The sequence below is a fragment of the Belonocnema kinseyi genome, chromosome 6, assembly GCF_010883055.1.
Source record: "Belonocnema kinseyi isolate 2016_QV_RU_SX_M_011 chromosome 6, B_treatae_v1, whole genome shotgun sequence".
In the NCBI taxonomy this organism is placed as follows: domain Eukaryota; kingdom Metazoa; phylum Arthropoda; class Insecta; order Hymenoptera; family Cynipidae; genus Belonocnema; species Belonocnema kinseyi.
In genome coordinates, this window is record NC_046662.1 from 59485339 (window position 1) to 59502648 (window position 17310).

The window sequence follows — 17310 nt, forward strand, 5'->3', positions numbered from 1 at the left end:
CGAAATTAGATAGAGAGCAGCTCCCCGCTTCTATCGAGAGCAGCGGGGAGCTGCTCTCTATCTAATTTCGTGTTTCTGCAACTCGCAGTGAGAGTTACTGCTACTTAATTACGTGGCGCTGCTCCTCAATATTTATCGAGGAACAGTTCTACAGCTTAGAGGGCGCTGCTCCTCGAATGTCGTTTCAGTGTTCAGATTAGATGCAGCTATGAATTAAAAATCTTTAAAATTAAAAAAAATATTCTGATAAAAGATCTTCTCCTTCCCTCCGCTGAAAAAAGAATCACACAACTTCCGATTGCCGGTCAAGTGCTTTTCCCTTAAACTACTAGAGAGATCGAAAGAAGAATGCTTTTTAAGAAATGCGCGCATTATTATATTATATGCCATAGATGTTACGTATTCAAATTTTTCAAGGAATCTGTATTATCATTAGAGAATAACAGGCAGTTTTAACGTATTTTCAGACTAGATGGAACTATGAATAACAAATTTTTTTATTTTAATTTTTGTTGATAAAAGTTCTTCTCCTTCGCTCCGCTAGATTCTTCTTTCGATCTCTCTAGTAGCTTAATGGGAAAGCAGCCAACCGGCACTATTCTTAAATAGACATCCTTTGTAGTTGCAAATTCAACTGTTTTGTAAAAATTCGTCTTTTTGGGTTAAAAGATAACTATTATCGTAGACCGTAAAACCTTTTTTTTTTAAATTGATAGTTTGTTGCTGATAAGTCAACTGAAAGCTATTTTGGTTAAAAAATATTTTTTCTAAAAATTTGTCTTTTTGATTTAAGAATTTATCTTTTTTAGTAGATATATTGGATCTTCATTCGATAAAAATGTAACTAATTTGTTGATAATTCAACTATTTTCTAGAAAGTTTACTGTTTGTTTAAAATTCGTATTTTTGTGTTGAAAAGTCAATTCAAATCTTTTTGGATAAAAATTTAAATCTTGTTTGAAATTTTGTCTTTTTGATTTCAAGTTCACCTGTTTTAGTAGAATTTTAATTTTTCTAGGACAAAAATGCAACTGTTTCGTTAAAAATTCAACAATTTTGTAGGAAAGTTGCTTTTTGTTCAAATTTAATATTTTGGGGTTAAAAAAAGAGAAATAAAAGCCTTTCTGGGTGAAAATTCCACTATTTTTTGGAAATTTATTCTTTTTTTCTTTTTAATTAAAAATTCATCTGTTTTAAGAAATATTTCATCTTTCATAGATAAAAATGCAACTATTTGATAGAAAATTTAACTTAAAAAAATTGTTTATTAAAACTTTTTCTGTTTTCGTAACAATATAATATTATATAATATTTTTAACTTGAAAAGTAAACTGGAATCGTTTTTGAATGAAAACTCAACTATTCCAAAAAAATTTTTAATATAAATTTATCTGTTTTGGAAAAAAATTAACCGTTTGGTAGATAATTCAACAATTTTGTTGAAAAGTCATCTTTTTTGGTTAAAAATGTGTCTTTTTGTATTAAAAATTCATTTTTTTTCATAAAAAATTATTTCTGGTTTAAAAATTCATATTTTGATAGTGAAAAGTCAACTGAGATATTTTTAAATTGAAAACACAACTATTTTTGTTTTCAAAATTTATCTTTTTGATTTAAAAAATCATCTATTTTTGTATAAATGCCATTTGTTATTGAAATTGATACCTTTTGATTAAAAATTAATCTTCTTTGCTTGAGTGTTCAACTATTTTGTTTGAAACATTTGGTTGAATCAGTTTGTTAAGAAATCATTTTTTTGTTGAAGATTTATATTTTTTTAGTTGAAAATTCATCCCTTTAATTGAAATTCTAACTGTTTAGTTGAAGTTTTCAGTTAAAGAGTATCTTTTTTACGTAAAAAAAATAAATTTAAGGGTTTGAAATTTAATTTTTCATGTGTAAAAATGCATCAGTTTCGTCGAAAATTAATTTTTTGCTGAAAAGTCAAATTTTTTGTTTGAAAATTCAATTTTCATAGAGGAAATTTGTCTTTCGGCTTAAAGGTACAACAATTTCTTTTAAATTTTATCTCCTTCTTGAGTGAAAAACCCTTATTTGTTGAAAATTCGTCTTTTTAGGTTTAAAATTTCTTTTTTTTTTTGAAATAAATTTCATCTTTTTGATTGAAATATAAACGGAAAATTTGTATTTGAAATAACTATTTTAGTCCGTTTATAAAAGATTCTATGTTAAAAGTATTAAAAGATTAAAAGAACAATATTTGAAAGCGGAGCGAATTAGAAGATCTTTTTTCAGAAAAAATTTAATTAAAAAAAACTGAATTATGAAATAATTTCAGACCTTCGCTAACCAATTGTTCGGAGTGATGGCATGGATAATTCCAGTTTTCGTTGCTCTCTCTTGTTTTGGTGCAGTAAATGGTATTTTGCTCACCTCATCCCGACTCTTCTACGCTGGAGCTTGCGAAGGACAGATGCCGGAAATTTTGACGATGATTCAAACTTCGAGGTTAACACCCACCCCAGCTGTACTTTGTATGGTAAATAAATAGTTATTTAAAAAAAAATAATAAAAAAATAGTCGGTAAAAAATTATACAGTAACAAAATATTACTTGAAGAACATTTATGATCTTCCTTCCTCATGAATAATGTTAATAAGTTTTAATTTTCATCGGCTTATTATCGGATCCAGTACTAATTATTGAAAATTTCTCAAGGTAATTGTGATGCCAAAAACCAGATCTTTGAAGAAAATAGTTTTTTATGACTTTAAAAATAAACACAATATTACTGATGGTATAATTTAAAATTAAAAACATCAGTTTTAATAAAAAATTTTAATTAACGACAAACATTTATTTTAACAATTTATTTCGCAGTTGAATTTTGTCTTACTATCGCTTTTTACGGATTTTTGAAAAATGGTTGGATTTTAACAAATGATGGCTTATTTTTCTGGAGAAAATATTCTCTACAACTGTAATGTTTTACATTTTGAAAATTAATTTTTTTTAAACTGAAATTGTGAAAATAATTTTGTTCAAACTATTTTCTTGAAATATTTTAGTACCGATTCTAGGATGGTCCAAAAATGCATTGGAATTTTTTCCCTCGCATTTTCAAGGCATATCGCCCTTAAATTGGTTTGAATCCACACAAAAATAAACTGTTTTTAAAATTTGATATATAAATTTTGCTGATAACTAGATATTTACATAAATTGATTACACAATTTACTATCGTTTTCAGAAATTTTCTTTTAGAACAGAGCTACAAAGTCACGGTTTTTTCCGAAGTTTTAAACTTATTTTTAAGTTTTTCAGTTAGAATGAGCTAAGAATCAATTAAATTTAACAGAACTATTGCCTAAACCATTTATTATTATTTATAATAATATTGTCTTAGAATAATGCTAGAAATTTGAAGTTCTCTGTTAAATTTTCCACTTTTGGTCCACTTTTTAATTAGAGTGTGGTCATTATTAATACAATTTACCAAAATAATTGTTTCAACAATTTATTATACTCTATAACTTACGTCTTCTATATTGTGATAGATAAATGAGTTTTTTTCTCCAAATTTTCGTTTTTTCTCCACTTTAACTGTGTAGGTAATAATTAATCTAATTCAACAAAGCTGGTTTAAACGATTTATTATTGTTTATAACTATCTTCTTTTAGATCATTTCTAGAAAGCTGCGGCTTTTTCTGACATTTATAACTTTGCTTTGGCTTTTTAGTTATGAAAAAGTAATATATAAAAATTACACTGGGTAATTTTTTAAATAATCCCTTTCTTTTTCATGAATATATTTTTCCGAAATAAAGCAGATATTAGAAATATTCCTCAGATTTTCTATATAGATCATATTAAATGCAAATTTTCCTCTAAATAGTAACTCAGAGCCTTTTTATTTAAGTAAATATTAGTATTTATTATTAGTTCTGAACTGAAGAGTCGAAGAAATAATATTAATAAATTTATTTATTAAATTTAATGTAAAAAATAATATTAGAGAAGATCTTAATCTTTAAATTAAAAAACCTGTAAAGTCTCGGAAAACCCCGCAAGTTTCTAGCATTAATGTAGGAAAATATAGTTCCTAAATAAAATTGGTATAAAAATGAATAAATTTTTCAAACTATTTATTTAAACATTTAATTTTAATTATAAAACAATACTTTATATATTGGAAACCATTTGTATTTTAAAAAACCACAAAAAAATCATAATTAGCCCCAAAAACTCGCAAAACCTTATTTTTCAATTATGGGCTTTGTTGAGAATCTTATAAAAAGACTTATGGTGGTGATATTTAAAAATTAATGTTTGACTCATATTCTATGGCGAATTGAAAAAAGAAATGTTGATTTTAAAATTTTTACACCTAATATTGACGGCTTTGAATCAAATTTACAAAAACGTCCTTTTCTCTTATGGGAAATAGGATGGGGAAATAGCCATGATTTATCAAAATTCGACCATTTTTTTAAATTACTAATAAGCGAAAATAAAAAATTAAATTAGATAGACTATTGCTAAAATAACTATCTTTCTTTTACTTTTTGATAAAAAATCATTTGTTTACTTTCATAAGAAATAATTTATAATACTATTTCAATTCATAAAATAATAGAAAAATGTTGTTAAGCCTTTAATGATAAAGTTTTTCTTATTTTGTTATTACAAAAATTTGTATACTTGATTACATTTTTTTTCCTAATAAAATAAATCTGTATTCTAAAAAAGGAAAATTTCTACTGTAAATTAATATTATTATTAATATTAATACTATAAGTGTAATTTCGAAAGATGATAAAAAACAATTCTATTTTTTCAGGCTCTATTGTCTATGGTGTACCTGATGTTCCCAGACATTAATAGTTTGATCAATTACGTAGGATTCGCTACTTGGGTAAATATTTTATCAACTAAAATTTACTAACTATAAAAAATTATTCCACTCAATTCAAAAAAGGTTGATACATATTTTTTTTAATTAATTTTCATCACAAGTTTCAGTTTATATTTTTAAGTTCTCTTTGTCTTTTTCGAGGAAGTCATGACATAAAGTGTAGCATGCATAGACACAATTATTATTAACTTGTCGTGAATTGCGACACTTTTGATAAATGAATAAATCGAGGACTGCCGGCACAGTTGTGCAATTATTTCAACAAGGCAAACAATCTCATTTCATTATTGGTCTCGTTTGTTTCTACGAAATTCACTTCCCTTCATTATATTACATTACTCCCCCCCCCCTTGATTTTTAGTTTCAATGGATTTTTAAATAAATTGAAAAAGAATTTGTTTATTTAAAAAGTTCGCCTTTCATGTTCTCTATAAAATAATTACTGTCCCTCTAACAGAATTAAGTATCTTTTTTAAGGAGAAGCATCTGTACATTTTTTATCCTTTTCAATTTACTATATTCCAATTCAATTAAAATCTCAACCAATTAATTTTTTATTTTAGTTTCTCAGTTTCTTTGAAACTTATTTCTTGAACTAACTTTTTTCCTTTTATAAGAGATTCTCTAAAAAATGAAAATTTAAATTTTCAAATTATAATAGAAAAGGGAGGAATCGCAATGAAATTTGATTTGATATGTTTCATATCGTTTTTCATATCTATTTCCCTGCGTTTTCTTTTTTTTGAATTCCCTCTTTTTCCATATTCTCGAAAAACTTTCCTTTCTTCGCCCTTTCTCCGGAACTTTGAATTAATTATCTAAGACAAATTTTCAATTTTTGAAACTTATATTTAAGAAGTATTAAAATGAACTTTAATTTAATTATCCTGCTGGAAATTTATTTGGTTCAAATTTGAACAATTTTGTTCAAATCTTCCTTTTTGGTGGAATATTCAACTCCTTACTTGAAAATGAACTTTTTTGTTAAAAATTCATATTTTTGCTTGATGACATAACTGTTTTACAGAAGGTTCGTTTACTTGACTTGAAAATTAAAAAATTTGATTCAAAATTTGTTCTGTCTTGAAAGTGTAACAACTTTGTTTGATAGTTGACCATTGACCTACATACATACTTAGTGAAAATGAAAGTTTCTTCTTGAATATTCATAATTTTAGTTAAAATTTTATCTATTTGGTAAAAAATTAATTTTTATTTTGATAAAAAATCATTTTTTTAACTGATAATTGATCTATTTCATTTTTTGTTGAAAATTTATTAATTTTCTTAACAATTTAAAAATATTGTTGAAAATTCAGGTATTTCCTTAAAAATTAACTTTCTTTTAATTTATATTTTTTGGTTGTATATTCAACTTTTTTACAGAAAATTCGTCTTCTTGGCTTGAAAATTCAACAGTTTGATTAAAAAAAATTGTCCTGGATAAATATTCAACTGCGTTTGATAGTTAAACTATATACAATGATAAAAAATAAATTTACCTTTTTGAATATTCATCATTTTAGTGAAAAATTCACCTATTTGGTAAAAATTCATTTTTATTTTGTTGAAAATTAATTTTTTAACTGAAAATTGGTGTATTCCTTCTTCTTTTTAAAAATTTAATAATATTGTTAAAAATGTAACAATTTTGTTGAAAATTAACTTTTGATTTAAATTCATATTTTTAGTTGAAAATTCAACTTCTGGCTTGAAAATGAACTTTTTGGTTGAAAATACATATTTTTGGGTTGAACATTTAAGTGTTTTACAGAAAATTCGTCTTCTTCGCTTGAGAATTTAACAATTTGAATAAATATTTTCTTGGTTGAAAATTCAACTACTTTTTTTATAGCTGACCTACATCAAAACTTTGTTAAAAAAATTAAGTTTTCTTTTTGTATATTAATCATTTTAGTTAAAAATGTATTTTTATTTTTTTACAAATTTATTTTTTTTCAACTAAAAATTCATTTGTCCCATTTTTTTTTAAATTCATATTTTTTAGTTGAAAATTCGTCTTTTTTGGTAGAAAATTGATCTATTTTGTTAAATATAAAATATTTTTACTCGTAATATTATGAATTTAAAGCGTTTTAAATTAAGCTTCAAACAGCGTACCAACAGTTTACGAGATAAGAATTTGTTAATTAACATTATGCCTTTTTTATTGAAGACAAACAGATAATGAATTTTTATTGTTAAAATAACCGCGATCGAGTTTTTACATTTGGATTATCAAACTGGATAGTTCAAAGTATTAAAAAACGTTTTTTTTTCTTCAGAATACAAAAATCACATGAATTTTGAGATGATACATTTTTATTGTTAAAAAAACCGCGATCGAGTTTTTGCTATTGGGTTCTTAAATTGGATAGTTCAAAGTATTAAAAAAGGCTTTTTTCTTCAGAATATAAAAATGACAGAGGGCTCGGGTAGAGTTTTTTTTAAACATTCATATTTTGCAAACAAAAATCTATTGTTTGATTTCACTTAAATATCCAGCAGATTGTGCATCATCAGGAGAAAGTATCTTTAAGATGTCAACCAAAATTTCCACATTGTTTATAACAAATCGTTATAAACAACATTTTTACCAGAGCTAGAGCTTCCAGAAAAGTTATGTGAAATTGGTTAAACAATTTTTTGAAATAATATTTTCTTGCAATGAATGTATTGCACGTAGGATTTTGGAAAAGTAGTAATTAAATTCACCCTCCTAAATGGTTATACACAATTTTTGCAGATTTTTCTGGGAGCTCGAAGTATGGAAAGAAATTTATTGCTTATAACGATTTGTTATAAAAAATGTGAAAAACTTTGCTGACATATTAAAGAGGCTTTTTCCCATATTAAACATTCCTTTTCCCACCCCTCTGTCATATTTTAATTCCGAAATAAAAAAAATGTTTTTCAATATTTTGAATTAGATGTGTATTATTTGTTTAATATGTCATATATTTAATATTAAAATAACCAAAATACTCATGCTCACCATTCGGCCATTTCAGTGTTTAACTTAATACAGTACCTACATCAATTTTATTTAATCGAATTTATTCCCCATTTTCGTGAAAAAATTACCCTATTTCACCCTTGTAGAGCTCCTCTTGTACTATGATCTCTGATGTTAATATAATTAATTTAAAATAGAAAAATGAGGGGTGTACCGGTTCATACAAGTCAAAAGAGAACCGGACGACTAGTAATTTTCTAATTGCCGGATCCACTTGTCGTAATAGACCCTTTATCATTTTTTGTTTCTGGTTTCCAGCTGAGTATAGGCGTATCGGTACTCTGTGTTCCCTGGCTCAGATGGGCCCAGCCTAACTTGCCAAGGCCGATCAGGGTGAATTTAGCATTTCCCATTGTTTACATCATTGCTACCTTGTTCGTCACCATTGTACCGATGTATGCCAGTCCCCTCGACACTGGTAAGTAAAATTCAAATTTCGTAATAACAGTCTTTATACTCTTTCTAATTTTTTCCTTTTCAGGAGGGGAAATGAGGGGAGGGGAATAGCAGAAATGAGAGGAAGAAAAGCAATGAGAATAATGGGAATTGGGGGAGGGGGCGTGAGTGGAAATGAGGTGGTGAGAGGAATGAGGGAAAGAAAAGTAGGGCAAATGAAAAGCTGGGGAGTAGGGGAATCGAATTGAAATGAGTTAGCGAGGGGAATGAGGTGAAGGAAAATAGAGGAAGTAGGGCAGGGCAAATTATCGGAAAATAGAGAGTGGAAGTGAGTGAAATGAGGTAGTAAGGGAAATGAGGGGAAGAAAAGTAGGAGAAGTGAAGGGCAACGAAGGAGAGGAAGTGAGTGAAAATGTGGTGTTGAGAAGAATGAGGAGAAGGGAAGTAGAGGAATTTATGAAAAATGGGGAACGGGACGTGAGTAAAAATGAGGTGTTGAGAGGGATGAGGGGAAGGGTAGTAAAGAAAATGATAGGAAATGGAAAAGGTGACATGAGTGGAAATGAGTTGTTAAAAGAAATAAAGGAAATGGGAGGTGGAAATGAGTTGGTGAGGGGAAGGAGATGAAGGGAAATAGGGGAAGGCAAATTATAGGAAATTGGGGAAGGGAAGTAAGTGAAATGAGGCGGTAAGGGGAATGAGGGGAAGGAAATTAGAGGAAGCAATGGGAAGCAAAGGAGGGGAAGTGAGTGAAAATGTGGTAGGAGGAATGAGGGAAGAGAAAGTAGAGGAAGTGTGACTGGAAAAGGGAAATACAGGAAATGGACTGTTAGCTGGATATGCCAAAAGGGAGGAAAGTAGAATATAAAGCAGTTGGAGAAGAGATGCAGCCCCTCCCCATGTTTGAAGATTGAAAATTTAATTATTTTGTACAAAATTTAACTATTTTTTCGAAAATTCATCTCTTTGAATGGAAAATTCCTCCTTTTATATTGGAAATTCATATTTTTTATTAGAAAAGTTATTTATTTTGTTCAAAATGAACTTTTTTATGTTGGAAATTTCTTCTCTTCGGGTTGAAAGTTCAACTTTCTTCTAAAAAGTTCATCTGTTTAGTATATTTTTTTATTGCAAAGTCTACTATTATATCTTTGGCTTAGAATTAATTTTTTTTGGATGCAAATGAAACTATTTGGTTGAAAATTCAATTTTTTTTTATTTTAACTGTTTTGTTGAAGATTAATCTTTTTTAGTTGAAAATTGAACTGTTCATTTTAACCTTTCAAATTCTTCCTGTTTGATTTAAAATTAATCTTTTTGGTATAAAAGTCATATTTAATGGTTGAAAATTAACAGTTCAATTAAAATTTCATCTTTTTTTTATTGAAGATGAACTTTTTTGTTAAAAATTCAACCGTCTTCTAAAAAATGTTTCTTTTGGTTGGAAATATAAACTTTTTTGGTTTTATTTTAATTTTCTTTCTTTGGAAATTCGACCATTCGTTTGAAAATGCATCTTTGCAGTTGGAAAATTTAACTTGTTGGTTAAAAATTCAGCTATCATGTGATTAATTAATTTTTTTTGCTTCAAAGTTTGATTATTAGGTTAAAAGTTCACCTTTCTTGTGTAAAAATTAGCTTTTTTTATTTAAAATTCATGTTTTTGGGGTGCAAGTTCAACGGCATTCTTAAACCGTCAATTTTTTAGCTTGAAAACTGAATTCTTCGTTGAAAATTCATCTCATTTGACAACGAATATTTGTTCTTTAAAAATTCGTCTATTTTGTTCATTTGTCTTTTTTATTGAAAATCTTTTTTTATTAAAAATTCTCTTATTTGATTGAAAATTTAATTATTTTGTGGAAAATTTAGCTAGTTTGTTAAAAAGTCGAAAATTCACTAGTTTTGTATAGAAAATTCATCCTTTTGCATTGAAGATTTATTTTCTGTTTAAATTTACTTTTTTTATTGAAAATTAAACTTTTATGATTGAAAACTCAATTGTCTTCAAAAAAATGCATCGTCTTGTCTTTAAAATTCAACTGTTTTATTGGAAATGCAATTTTTTGAAGTTTATGGTTGAAGTTTAATCTTTTTTCTTGAAAATACAACTATTTTTTAAAAATATAATCTTTTTTTTATTAAGTTAGAAGTTATTTTTTTGGTTAAAAATTGAAATTTTCTAGTTTAAAATGTAATTTTCTAGAAAAATAATTCAGCTTTTCTGCTTGAAAATTCAAATATATTTGGTTGGAAATCCAACTTTGTGGTTGAAGTGCAACTATTTTTAATCGAAGTTTATTATTTTTGTTTAAAAATTTGACCAAATTTTTACAAATATTGTTTGTTTTTTTGTGGAAAATTAAGTTTTTTTAACTAAAATTGTAACTGTTCTATTTTTGGTTGAAAATTGAACTTTTATAATTCAAAATTCAGCTGTTTGATTAAAATTAACGTTTTTTGTTGTTGAAAATTCATCTTTTTGTTTAAAAATTTTTTAAGTTTGGTTCACTTTTTTTCTCCTGACTGAAAAAGCTTTCTTAGTTGAAAATTCGTATTTTTTAATCTGAAAATTTAACTAGTTGGTTTTAAAATTAAACTATTTTGTTGTAAATTCATCATTTCGGGGTTCACAGTCAATGTTTTTCTAAAGCATTTGACTTTTTAGCTTGAAAATTGGGCTTTTTTGTTGAAAATTCCTCTCTGTTGATAGAAGAATGATCTTTTTTGTTTGAAAATTTAACTATTTTGTTGAAAATTCGTCGTTTTTCTTAAAATCTTTTCCCTGAAATCTTTTTAAAAATTTGACTTTTTATGTTAAACATTCAACTATTTGTCTGAAAATGCTTTCGTGTTTGGTTGAGGGTTAATTTTTTTGTTTAAAAATTGAAGTATTTTGTTTAAATTGCAATACATTTTAACTGTGACTGCTAGAAATTGAAAGCGTTTCATTTTATATTCAATATGGTGTGTACCTACATTAATTTGATTTAAAAGAAATTATTCCCCAATTTTTTTTTATAAAAAAACACCTAATTTCTCCTTTCGTGAGATGATTTTGGGCTCTGAAACTGTAGTAAGCTCGTTCAATATTTTTTTATTTATTTCAAATCAGTAAAAAGAAGTAAAATTTCAAAATTCTTATAAAGCTATATATATAAAACTTTTTTAATTCTTCAAAATTAATTAAATTGTCTAATCTTGATTTTTTTCAGGCTATGGTTGTCTGATGATATTGTCTTCTGTACCTGTATACTTCCTCTTCATTGCATGGAAAAGTAAACCCAAATTCTTCCAAAAGGGCGTCGGTGGGTATTTATTTTATTTGATAAAATTGCATACTTTTCAACTTCCGATAAGATTAATTAATTAAACCATATCTATTTTTGTTTTGTGATCCCAAAAATTTGTTTTGTTTTACCTTTTCTTTTAATTAATTTATTTCTACAGGCGCCGTTACCAAAACTTTCCAGAAGCTGTTGGTAGTCGTCGGACCAAAATCCAAGGTTCAAAAACACGCTATACAGATTTTACTCTAACCATATCAAGCATGTTTTATTTCTTCTTTTAATTTATTAATCACTCATCTCTCATATTTTATCATGTGCATGTCCAAGTGATAAGCAGTGCTCATTTCGAAATATTATTTTTGTGTTTTATGATCATTTTAAATTATGGAAGATAGTAATTTTTATTGTAAAATACAAAATTTCAATTTTAAATGTTTACTGTAAAGGGATCATTAAATAACAGGGTCTCTACCCTACTTTGGAAAACCTGGAAATGTCAGGGAATTTTTTTCAAAGTCAGCGAAATTTTTTGCTTCATTTTTTTAATTACAATATTAATTTGAATAACAATGATCCTTAGTTTGAAAAATTAGCTTTTTTCTTGAACATCGGTTTTTTATTGTTTGAAATCAATTTTTTTAACTGAAAATTTAACTATTCTATTTTTGGTTGAAAATTATTTTCTTGTTGTTGAAAATTCAATTATTCTAGTTAAAGATTTATCATTTTATTTTAAAATTCGTCACTTTGCTTTAAAATGCAACTATTTCGATAAAAATTATTTACTTTTTTTTTTGTTAAAATTAATTTTTTTACTGAATATTATATTTTTTGTTAAAAATTTAACTATTTGGATGGAAATTGATATTTTGTATATGAAAATTCAACTACTTGGTTTAAAATTCAGGTTTTTTGTTGAAAACCCGTATTTTTTGGTAGAAAATTAATCTTTTTTTCTGGAACTTTCATATTTTTTCGTTGAAAATGTAGTTTTTTGGTTGCTAATATTAATCTGTTTTAGTTGAGGATTCAAATATTTCATTAATTAAATATTAATAATTAAAATTAATTTAATAATTATCAACTATTACATTATATATTTCGTTGAGAATTTTGTCTTTTTGGGTTGAGGATTCAATTACTTGGGAGAAAGGTTAATTACTTTGTTAAAATATAATTTTTGAAACTCAAAATCCAGCACTTCAGATGAAAATTTAACTATTTTGTTGAATTTTTTTTGTAGAAATTTTTTTTAAACTGATTATTAAATCAAATTAATTTTAAAAAAATTAATTAATTAATTTAAAAAACAATTAAATATTCCATCAGTTTAGTTGAAACTTCATCAATTTGGTTGAAAAGTACTTTTTAAAATGAAAATCCAACTCATTTTTGGTTGAAAATTTGTCCTTTTAGATTAAAAATTCAACAATTTTGTTAAATATTTGACTTTTTCAACTATGTATTTTGTTGAATTCTTTTTATGTAGAATACAAACTTTCTTGTTTAAAAATTCACGTATTTGCTTATAAATTTAAGTATTCCAGTTAATTATGCATAATTTTAGTTGAAAATTCATCAGTTTGGTTAAAAATTAATATTTAAACTGACAATCTAGCTCATCCATTTTTGGTTGAAACTTGCACTTTTTTAGTTAAAAGTACAAAAATTTTATTGAATAACTGTCTTTTTTTTATTTTTTAAATTCAACTAATTTTATTTAATATGCATATGTTTTTTGTTTTTTAATACATTTTTTAACTATAAACGTAACTATCCAATTATATACTTCATCAGTTTAGTTGAAAATTACTTTCTAAAGTGAAAATCTAACTCATTCATTTTTGGTTGAGAATTGGTCTTTTTTTCGTAAAAAATTCAACAATTTTGTTAAATATTTGTTTTTTCCACTATGTATTTTGTTGAAAAAATTTTTTCTGTTAGAAAACAAATTTTATTGTTTAAATATTCACGTTTTTGTTTAAAAATGCAAGAATTCCAGTTAATTATTTGTCATTTTAATTGAAAATTCATCTTCTTGGTTAAAAATTAACCTATTTGCTTTGAAAATTAAACTTTTGTGATAAAAATTAATCTTTTTGCTTTAAAATTCATTACTTTGTTTAAAAACTTGTTTGCATTTTCGATAAAAAAACAATTTTTTAATTGAAAAATTACCTATTCCATTTTTTGTTGAAAACTGATCGTTTTGAGTACAAAATTCAATTATTCATCAAAAATGGAATATTTCTTATTAAAAATTAGATTTTTTGATTAAGAATTCAGGTATTTTATTTTAAAAATCGACTTTTTTGTATTAAATTAGTAATTTTAGTTTTATATATCAAATTTTTCAGCTAATTCATCGTTTTAGTCGAAAAAATTTATTTTATTTTGTAAATGCAACTATTTAAAAGAAAATATTTGTCTGAAAATCTAACTATTCCAATTGAATACTTTTCATATTTTTTATTGAAAATTCATCTTTTTCATTTAAAATTCAACTATTCCAGTTTAAGATTCATAATTTTAGTTGAAAATTCATCAGTTTGGAAGAAAATTTCTTTTTATGCTTAAAATCTAACTTATCCATTTTTAGTTGAAAGTGGACCTTTTTTAGTTCAAAATATAATAATTTTATTGTATATTTGTCTTTTTCAGTTAAAAATTCAACTATTTTTTTGAAAATACATGCGTTTTTTTATTTTATTTTTTATTACATATTTTGAAACGGAAAATGTAACTATTCCAATTAGATATTTCATCAGTTGAAAATTTATCAATTTGGTTGAAAATTGGTCTTTTTTCGTTAGAAATTTGTCTTTTTCAACTATTTATTTGTGTGCAAAATTGTTGTTGGTAGAAAACAAATTTTCTTGTCTAAAAATTCACGCACAACTATTCCGCCGAAAATTGAATCTGTCTTGTTAAACATTCAATTTTTTTGTTAAGAATTCATGTATTTTATTTTAAAAAATCAACTTTTTGTATTACATTAGTGATTTTAGTTTAAAATATCAAATTTTTTAGTTGTTTTGTCATTTTAGTTGAAAAAAAACCATTATTTTCTTTTGAAAATGCAACTATTTAAAAAAAATTTAATTGGAGATCTAACTATTACAATTAAATATTTCATAATTTTAATTGTAAATTCATCTTTTTCATTTAAAATTCAACTATTCCAGTTTGACATTCATAATTTTAGTTGCAAATTCATCAGTTCCATTGAAAATTATTTTTTAAACTTAAAACCGATCCTTTTTTAGTTAAAAATTCATCAATTTGGTGGAAAATTCCACTATTTCGTTAAAGATTCATGTACTTTGTTAAAAAGTCGTCTCATTTGGCAGAAAACTAATCTTATTATTTGGAAATACACCTTTTTGGTTAAAAATTCATGTATTCCAATTAAATATTTATAATTTTAATTGCAAATTTATCTTTTTGGTTGAAAATAAAACTATTCGTTGAAATTCTAATTTTTTTGTCAAAAATTCATCGTTTTGGCTTAAAATTATTCATCACTTTGATTGAAACTTTGTTTATTTTTTTGGTGGAAAATTAATCGTCTTTAGTTTAAAATTCAACTTCATAGTTGAAAAGTGAGCTTTTTTGATAATAAAATTAATCTTTTTAGCTAAAAATATAACTATTTGCTTAAAAATGTATCTATCTTATTGTAAATCAATTATTTTTTATACTCTAATTTATTATAAATCATAAAAGCCGAGTAATCATTCGTAAAATATCAGGTTTTACATTTTGGCATCCTTTGAATTTTCAGTTTGCATGTCGCATCGAACATCAGAACTACAGAACACGATCCACGGTTTATGGTACATACCTAGTGGAAAAAGAAATTGGTGATCGTTTTAAAGGATTGTGGCTTGTCAATGATTATGATATTTTTTCACATAATTGGAAAAAATGTGGAGTTTCTTCTAATTAGGAACAATCCATTAATTATTATATGATGATTTATAAAACATAGTATATAAGAAATTAAATCTAAAAATATTTTAGATTAAAGTTAACTTAAGAAAATTATTTAAAAATTTTAATAATATTTTATCATATCTTAATGTTGCAATGAATTATCTAAACTTCGGTAGAAAACCCAATTTCTTCTTGTGGTTTGATGTACTCTACAAAATTAGGGACATGCTGAAAAATATTCGCCGGAAGTGATAGTCTCAGAAGTTGTGAAATAGATTTGAAGATGATGAGGTTTTGTTTGCATACTCAGTAACGAATCAGGACCAGAAGATTCGAGAATATTGATCTCATAATATTTTTAAAAATGCCAAAGAAAATGTAAATTATAAAATTAAAAATAAAAAGCTATATTTATTCTAACAACAAGAGTTCGAAATCTAATTTTATCCCAGGGGGGATTTTAATTTTAGTAAATTATATTAACATTAAATAATAAGAAATTAGAAGCGAGTGTCATAATATTCTTCTTTAATAACAAAAGAAATTTTTGAAGAAGATTTTCAAAATTTCCGAAGAAATTTCAAGAGTTGCAGACAGAATCTCATTTAAAAATTTAACAGCGTAATCAAAATTTGACAATATTTTCATAAATTCTCCCATACTAATTGTATTTTATTCTACAGTCTATATCTTCCATTCTTTTCAATATTCTAAATTTTCAGATAGCACAAAATATAAAAAATTTAACATTTGTTTCAGTGAGTTCAACCAAGTTCCTGCAGAAGATAATGCTCGTCGTTGGGAAGGCAAAACCTGCTCAGGTCTAAAAAGCTGATACTATTAAAATTGTTGACGAATCGCTTCCCTCTTCGTCTGGAACGAAGTTTAATTAAATAAGAACAAATTGCTAGAACAGAAAAAGAAGGGTAGAAAAGCATTTTACAAAATTCTCTCTCCAGAAACGAAAAATTGGTCTTCCAAAAGCAAGAAGCAGCCATTCGTGAATGGGAGATCATCGATCGTTTCTCAATTGACAAATTACTAAACACTCGCTTCTAATTCTTGAACCAGCAGCGAATTTTCCAAAACTAGAGAAATTACCTCAGAGAGAAAACTTGTCGACAATATTTTTATAATTACAGAACCAAATACAAATTTTCTTGATTCTGTAATCAAAGTTTTCTCTTCGAGTATCAAATAGAAAAAAAATATATTTTTCAGTCGAAATTTCGAGTTTGGTTCGATTGACAAGACCAGAATTCTATATTGTCGAGTTTTATTCAAATAACATTGTAATTTAGAAGGAAAACATACGCGCTTCGGAATTTTGTGATTCATTTAACTCCCGGTTAGATACCTGCATTTTTGTCCGTTTTTTTGGAGGAAATTACTAACAATTTTAATTCAATCAAGTACAAATTTTCGTTTTTAGTCATTTTTTTGTCATATGAGAATAAAATAATATATTAAGAATAAAATAAATATTTTTGGAAAAATTGACAGAAAGTTTTTTCAAAACGCAGTATTTTTCGAACGCGAGTAGGTATTTAAAAATTACTTTTTTATTTGACATAGGAAATCTCGCTCTTTCAAATAATAAAAAAAAAATGTTTAAATTAAAAAATTACAAAATGGCGAAATGTTTTTTTAGTTCTTGAAAGAGAATTTTTTCAGAAACCTCAAATTTTAAAGTTTTTGTTTTTTGTAGAAAAAATATTTTTGGAAATATCGAGTTTTTCTCTTTTTATGTTTTCCAAATTCGATGAGAAAATCTTCAATTTTTTTTTTGAAAGAT

The 17310-nt window shown here is 25.6% G+C and overlaps 1 protein-coding gene across 5 annotated transcripts in view; it reads left to right on the plus strand.

The window, feature by feature from the left end:
• The window catches only part of LOC117174462 (Y+L amino acid transporter 2), a 117545-nt gene extending 100466 nt beyond the window's left edge, over positions 1 to 17079 (plus strand). For 3 of the 5 annotated variants that reach the window (XM_033363607.1, XM_033363608.1, XM_033363610.1), the window contains exons 7-12: positions 2300 to 2500; positions 4803 to 4877; positions 8152 to 8311; positions 11505 to 11597; positions 11740 to 11795; positions 15364 to 15897. In XM_033363607.1, the coding sequence (XP_033219498.1) occupies positions 2300 to 2500; positions 4803 to 4877; positions 8152 to 8311; positions 11505 to 11597; positions 11740 to 11795; positions 15364 to 15528 (750 nt within the window). In that variant the 3' untranslated portion in view covers positions 15529 to 15897. Of the gene's footprint in view, positions 1 to 2299; positions 2501 to 4802; positions 4878 to 8151; positions 8312 to 11504; positions 11598 to 11739; positions 11796 to 15363; positions 15898 to 16274 lie in introns of those variants that run through there. The other 2 variants (XM_033363612.1, XM_033363611.1) reach the window with 2 other exon arrangements.
• The last annotated feature ends 231 nt before the right edge of the window (positions 17080 to 17310 follow it).